General features: G+C 30.8%; 1 protein-coding gene across 1 annotated transcript; it reads right to left on the bottom strand.

Annotated features, from left to right (window-relative positions):
- Positions 1-2,071: 2,071 nt before the first annotated feature.
- Positions 2,072-2,719, bottom strand: LOC107473610 (uncharacterized). The gene has a single exon (XM_016093190.2). It carries the CDS (start codon positions 2,717-2,719, stop codon positions 2,072-2,074), a length of 648 nt encoding a protein of 215 aa, XP_015948676.2.
- Between the last annotated feature and the right edge of the window lie 5,602 nt (positions 2,720-8,321).

The raw sequence follows: 8,321 nt of genomic DNA on the forward strand, positions 1-8,321 counted from the left end.
GCTTACCTCTTCAGTTTGCTTAATTCACAGATTCAGTTTAACTACATATAGGTGGTTCAACTTTTTAATAAATATCATATACGAGGATAAAAATGATTTGGAGGAACTACACCTAACCAAAATAGGTGTAGTTCGATAATTTGGAGAGATAAATTACAGTAATAACCAAATAGGAATCCTACCAAACCACAATGACTAACAGAAAAGATGAAAATTCAATAAGTAAATCGAAGTAAACAGAGCAATTAATATTATGAGCAATATTCATGAAGATTACTTAAATAATACACAATACTTTCCTTACTTACTTGAAATTTGTAACTGAATTTTAAGTTAGTACTCTACCTTTTCCTAATACTAAGCAAGCAAGTGGTTTTTCTTTCTTTCTTTTAAATTTTGTTTTATCTAATCACATTGTAAAACTGTGATAAACTAGTTAAGCTGAAGTAATTGATGAATTGATTATGCTAATTAGGTTTAACAAACGCAAATTCAGAATTTCATGATGAAAATAGTAGATACAAAAATTACAAAAATAAATGTAATAATCAGATAAAGACAGAGAAGAACTTACAAGAAGCTGTGACGGCGACATGATCTGGCATTGGGCTCACAGTGATGGCGACCGGCAAAGACATTGCAACGACGAGTCTGTGGAAGAAGAAGAACAAAAGGATGGCGTGGCAGCGGGTTCGGCAGAGGAGAAGAAGAAGAAGAAGCTCTGCTCTCTCAGGCGGAGGAGAAGAAAAAGAAGAAGAAGCTCTGCTCTCAGGAGGAGGCCAACGGTTTTCTCAGGCGTCGGAGAAGAAGAAGCTCTGTTCTCTGCCCCTCTACGTGACTGTGATTCCGTCTCTGGTCTCTATTCTCAGGCGTTGGAGGAGAAGAAGAAGCCAAGTCTGAACTCTGATTCTATAAAGGTTTGGAGTTAAATTTGAGGGAAATGAGTGAAATAGGGACGCGGGAAGCCAAATGCGGGAGTGATGTTTTGTTTATAAAAATCGACGGCTCTTGCGTCGATTTTAGTTAAAATAAAAATCAACGCTCTAGTCGTCTATTTTATGTAATAAATCTATATCGTTTATCCAACTTAAAAAAGATATCTCTATCGTCTAAATTTATTGACGGAAAAGGTTGTCGATATTTCAATTATTAAAATAGACAACAAGTCCGTCGATTTTAAAGAAAAAAAATTTTCATCCACTCTTTTGTCGGTAATGTGACGATAGAACAAAAAAGGTTAGAAAGTTACCAAAACTATAGACGACATCGTCGTCGATTTTAATATTTTATTTTTAATGATCTCTTTTTCATTTTATCGACGACAAGCTATCGAAAATTATCGACGAAAAATTTGACCATCGATTTTTGGCGTCGATAATTACTCTGTTTCTTGTAGTGTTAGAGGTCGAATGCCTCCATCATTTTGGTGTTGCACTCAGGAGGATAGATTATGGAGGAAGCTTCGTAAAGTTGACCTGGTTTCGGAGACTGAAGGATCATTTAGTCTTAGATAATGATATTCAGGTTTAGAGGTACGTAAAGTGCCACATAATGTTATTATTTGGGGCCATTCTGTTTAGGGACAAGTTTGGGACAGCAGTGCATTGAAAATTTCTGCCGTTGCTCTGTAACTTCGACTGGATCATTTCGTGCTCCTTTCAGAATCGAATTGATGCACTCTACTAGATTGATTGTCATATGACCCCATCGGTAACCACCATCAAATTCCAAAGTATACTGTTCACGTGGGATCCGATCTAGCCAATTACTGTACGCCTCACTGTATTCACGCAATCGCTGATAACGTATCTCGTACTCGTAAATTTTCCTCGAATATCCTATGATACACAAAAGGCTTCCTTGTAAAATCATGCATTATAACAGAATCTAAGACAATAACAAATTTGTTGTATTCAAATTTACCTATGTTGACGATAAGCTTCTATAAGTATGGAGCCTTGAACTTTCTCAGGAAGTTCGACTCTATATGCCTAATACAAAACATGTGGAAAGCTCTAGGAGGAGACTAGGCTCCGTTACTCCGAGCAATAGCTGAGTTGATGGACTCATGTCAATCGGTGATAAGGCCCGCACCGTCACGTGTCACCACATGCTGTCGCAAGTTACTGAGAAAAAAGTGCCACGCCTCAGATGTCTCTCCCTCCACTATCGCAAATGCAATGAGCACCATATTGTTGTTGCCGTCCTGAGAAACTGCAACCAACAAACAACCTTTATATTTTCCACACAAATGAGTTTTGTCTACCTGCACTATTGGCTTGTAATGTCTAAATGCTCTGATACAAGGGTAATAACTCCAGAAGACTCGATGTAAGACACAATTGTTAGGAACCAAGTCATCACCCTGGTACGCAGGCATTATTTCAAAGTGAACTATCGTTGATGGCTCTTTGTGACACATGGCCTCAAACCAGATGGGCAAAGCTTCATATGAAGCTTCCCAACCGCCAAAAATTGACTCCACTTCCTCCTGCTTTACTAACCATGTTTTGCGATAACTTACGGTGTAATTAAACTTTGACTGTACTTCTGCAATAACTGATTTCACCTTTATAGATGGGTCAACTTCTACCAAGGGCTTAATTTCTTCTGCAATTGTGTTAGAACCCAATTTCGAATGATCTTGAGAAATGGTTGCTCTAGTACACGTGTGACTACCATTATACCTCCTTATCTCCCAGCAGTACTTTTTGCACATTTTACTAACCTTGATTAGCCGGTTACAACCAGCGCCATATTGTGTACATTTAACATAGAATGTTGTTAGTTCCGACTCGTACACCCGATAATCTACGCCTCGACAGATTGTATAATCTTTCATCGCCTTAATCACTGCCTCCTTAGAACTGAATTACATCCCCACGATGAATTCACCATCCACTACAACAAGCAGCTCTGCTACATTCACACCACAAAATATGTATTTTGATTAATAATTATAAATTACACATATAATATAAATAAGCAATAAAATAAATAAGTAATAAAATTAATATAAATATAAAATCTATCAACATTTGTCGTTTTCCAAAATATAAATATAAATAAGTAATAATAATTTATAAACCACAATATATAACAAATTATAAAATATACATAAACAATTAATAAAAAATTAAAAAACAACCAAATAATTAAATGCTAATTACTAAATAAAAAACCTTACATAATCATTTGCCATTTTTACTGATCACATGTTGGTCATGCTACCTAAACAATCTGTCATATTAATCTATTATATATTGTATCAAAACTACATACCTGCATTCATATATTGAGGAAATTCCGGTGTATGCATGGCCTCCAAATTCAGCGAGCACATGGAAATAGGCTTCACAAACGGATGCTGGTTTACTAGTGCATTTGCCACCTCCGCCACATCTGCCTGCATATTGCCATCGGCCTGATCTTCGTCTCCACCCGAATCAAGGCATTCATAATTACTTTCGAACTCCTCCTTACTATCACTATTATAATTTTCCAGCTCAATATTCAAGTCTGCTTCAGACTATTCGAACTCAATATACAGCTCGATAAACGATATCTGTGAGCGAGTTTCCATGTACACTGAAAACATATCTTGCATGCTCACTTTATCGGTTACATATTTGGTTTGAAACTGAATGAACCCACCAAATACAAATATAGGGTACTTGTATAAAATGCACGATACTCTCCTAGATATTTGAAAATCCATTTTCTCACAAATTACACATTTTAATTCTTCAAATGACAACGTGATTGGAATAACAATATCTAACAGATTTTCACATACAAATTTCACTCCTTCAACTGTTTGTAACAAAATCTGACCATAATAATAAACTTTTAACAAACTCTATCATCTGTTATGATATATTCACATCAAACGCTCTCAAACTTGAAAAAGTTGCTGTTCAAACAATGAAGAAAAAGAAGAAGTTGCTGTCGAAACAATGAAGAGGAAGAAAGAATTAAAGGGGTTTCAGAAGAGAGATTTGAGAGACGAAGAAGAAATGGAGACTTCAGCTAATGTTTAGGTATATATAAAACCAAAACTCGGACAGTCTGACCACATCTCAACGGGTTAAATTTTATAAGGAAATAAAATCAGACCGTCCGATTTTGGTCACATTCGAATTCAAATATTTAGCATGCATCAAATCGGACCATCCAATTTTAGTAACATACGAATTAAATATTTCAGCTGTAGGTAATCAGACAGTCTGATTACCATGTTCAAAATTTTTTTTCACGTACAAATCAAACTGTCCGATTTGTGTATTCCTTTTTACCGTAAAAAAATCGAACAGTCCAATTTTTTATTTTCTTTCCCCTAACTTTAAAAACTAACGCCGTCACATTACTGTATTAACTCCTCAAACCTTCGTAACGTTGAGTTACACACACTTCAATATCATATTAAAATTAATGAGCCTATATTATTGCATGGTATCGCTGAGCTTCACTTTGAAAACTCCATTGAATCTCTCTTGTTGGCCGTTGTACATCTCCTTCAAGTCACTCATTTTTTGTTTTTTGTTTTTTATATATATTTTCATGATATTGAACCATCTATACTGACTAGTTTGATTTTTTTTAACATCCGTATATTATTGACCCAATGCATACTAACTCAAAACAAGCCTTCCATGTTTAAATTGGCCCTTTACAGCATCATCTCTAGTGAATAAAAAAATAGTCCATGTTGCGAAAAAAGTGTACATTTTTGTCCTTCCCTAATTGCATCCAAATCATTATAGCTTATTAGCTTTCATTAATGATTGAGGTTCCTTTGCAATTATTAGAAATTTTTGGTGACAATATAAATTCAAACTGTATATTGTACCGATTAAACTATAACCACACTATTAGAATTATTTTAAGGTGTCTTTAAAAGACCACATTATTCTTTCACCACCATAAATAAATTCTTCTTGTACACTCTTTTAAGGATATATTTAAAATCGTATTTGCCTCTCCTTTAGTTGGTTATAATTACCCCTAAATATATGTCCAAGCAGCTATTTTTCTGAAATTTGCATATCCTTTTAATTTCTTCACTGGTTTGTATTTTAATATTGTTGAAAAAAACTATCGAAGTTTTGCTTTTACTAATTTTTAGCCTTAAAATCTTAAAAAAATTATTCGGTATGTCTTTTATAATGTCAATTTGTTCCAACTCGGCTTTAACATAAATCAAAAGATGATATGCAAATAGCAAATGAGAGATAGCTGGCCCACCTCTTCCAACTGTTATTAGTTTTCATATTCCATCTTCCATACAATCCTCTATAGCTTGAGAGAATTTGTCCATTATATTCTCATCACAGATAAGTAGGGAGATATTGGATCACCTTATCTGATTCTCGACTAAATTTGAATTCTTCTGTCTTACCTCATTTCATAACACATTGTAAGTTGTAGTTGAATCGTAAGCCATATTTAAATTGGTAAGTTATCGAAAAAGGCTAAAATCTTTAAAATAATCTCTTAAAAATTTTCATCTAAACTGATCATATATTTTTTCAAAATCAATTTTAACCGTCATCTAGTCCTTCTTTCTTTTTAGTCTTTTCATAATATAGTTCAATTCCTTGGCAATAAGGATGTCATCTTGAATTTTCCTCCCTTGTGGAAAATTGGCCTGGTAGGGTGCGACTCTGTTGATTAAAGTTGATTTGAGCCTTTTAACAATGATCTTGGTCACATATTTGTAGCTCACATTGTAAAGAACTATGGGACAGAATTTGGTAACAAATTTAGGACTTTGCATTTTGGGGATAAGGGTTATAAAGGAGGTGTTGTGTTCTTATATGCTTTCATTTTGGGTCCAGCTTTCTCTCACCATGCTACAAATACTCCCCTTAACCGTTTCCCAATTTTCTTTGTAAAATAAGGCCAGATAGCCATAAGTTTCTAGTGCTTTCAAAGCTCCAATGTAAAATAAAAAATTCTTAATTTCTGTATCATCTGCCATTTTATCCATACTGATTCTAATATTTTCATACATGTGCGGTACGAGTTCCATGTGACAAAACCGGCATTAGTATTAACATCTTTAATTCTAATTCTTCAATAAACAGGTTTTTTTATAATTGGGAGATTTTTTAATTTTCCAATTCTATATATCAATTGTCTTTTTTATTTTTTAACCTAACCAAATATCTCCTTATTCCATTTGGATAGGTAGGAAAGATTTAAAAAAAATTTAAAAATTTGGATAAAGATTTTATCAACAAAATTTTGAATTAATTATGTTTCGTCTGGTTCCATAAAACAAAGCTAACAGAAAAAATAAAACAATGATCAATTTTCATTCCTTTTTTAAAAGAAAGACATAAAAAATAGGTAACAAGTTCTTAGTTGATTAAGATTTTTACTCCTATAGCATACATAACTTGTACTTTAGAAGTATTTATTTTATAGACGTGTATTTTAGTTTAGAAATTAGAACAAAGATTAAAAATAAATAATTCTAATATTGTTAAACTTATCTTCGTCAATTTTTTAAGAACATATGAAAAACTTATTATCTTCATCAATTTTTTGAAATTATATTCAACTCACTTTTTATCCGTTATTCTAACTAAATATATTTATTGATTATTAAATGTATAATTGATATTTTAATGACGAATAATGCATAGAAAAATGTGAGTGAAAAATATTATAAGGAAAAAAAAAGTTAAAACATAGAGAAAAAAATGATAAAATATTATTTTAGTCATCAATGTTTAGGTCAAATCTTAATTTGATTTTTAATGTTTTAAACGTTTTATTTCTATTCTAAAAATTTTCAAATAAACTTAATGTAGTTCTAGTGTTCTACCATTAAATTTGACATTAATAGTTAACATAAAATAAAGTAGACATTAATAACATTACTAGTTAAGTCATATCTTCTTCTATATGTTAGAAAAATATAATTAAAATATTTTTGTAACATTTTTTCTCAATTTTTTTTTCAAAATTCCAAATTCTAACAATGAATCATTAACGCTTCAAAATATAAAAAAAAAATTATATTAGTAATAATTAGTGTATCAATTTTATTTACACATATTGAAATCGAATGTTATTGATTTTTCAATATGTGAATTATTTATATCAAATTTAATAATGAAACAATATTAAATTTGTTTAAAATTTTTTTAAAATTAAAATAAGATATTTAAAAAATTTTAAAACTAAAATAGAACGTTTAAAATATTAGATACTAAATTAAAATTAATAAAAATATTAAAAATAAAAATAATACTTTAGAAAAGAAATGGAATATCAAAATTCATATCATATTAGCTAGATATTTAGATTAGATTAATGTATAAACTATTTCATCATTAAATATTTTTCCTGTTTTCATGGCGAAGTTTCTTTCCCTCTCTAAAATTTTCTAGTAAGTCCGAGAAATATCTCCACAACATTGGCAGTTGACTTTTACCGAACTCATTTTCCAATCATCAAAACTGCAACACGCTTATATTTTATATTTTATTGATATTAAAATATAAATTAAATTAAAATATTTTTTTAATAAATAATAATATATATTATTTTTAAATTTATTTTAAAAATATATGTTAAAAAAATTTATTTTTTATTAAAATACGATTGAACACGACAAACACATATGTTAAACCAATATCGATAAATATCATATACAAAATATGTTCGATGCACAGATATAGAGTAAAGTATCGTTTTTGTCCCTAACGTTTAAATCGTCCTATTTGTATCCTTTACGTTTATAAAAGTGATTCAATGTTATCCTACTATCAATTATACTAACAAATCAGATTATATTTTTCAATTATTCTCACTTGGATGTATTCATTTTCAATTAAATCTCACTTGGATGCGTTCGATTTTAATATTATACCCACTATTTATGTTTAGATTCAATTATGTCCCTAGAAAAGTGAATTATGTAAATGTTGTAGGAATTAGTTTCAACTTTTAATGAACTATTTTTCGAAGTAGATCATCGATTTTATCCCAGACATTTATATTCTAACTTTAAGAAGAGATTTTTAAAACTCAAACTAAAGCGTTCATGATGTGTAATTGACAGTAGGATAACATTCAATCACTTTTACAAATGTCAGGGATACAAATAGGACGATTTAAACGTTAGGGACACAAATAGGATTTACCCCAAATGTTGGAGACAAAAATGATACTTTACTCCACAGATATAACAATTCAACAAAAATATCCATCTTTCATAGATATAAATAAAAATTAGGTGCTTTATATGTATAAATCTCAATAAATATAATTATAAATTATTATTGAATAAATATTGATATATACTAAAG

This window comes from Arachis duranensis, chromosome 2 (assembly GCF_000817695.3).
Source record: "Arachis duranensis cultivar V14167 chromosome 2, aradu.V14167.gnm2.J7QH, whole genome shotgun sequence".
NCBI classification, from domain to species: Eukaryota; Viridiplantae; Streptophyta; class Magnoliopsida; order Fabales; family Fabaceae; genus Arachis; species Arachis duranensis.

Coding starts and splice junctions, on each gene's coding strand:
- LOC107473610 (XM_016093190.2), bottom strand. CDS start 2,719: ATGTGCAAAAAGTACTGCTGGGAGATAAGGAGGTATAATGGTAGTCAC.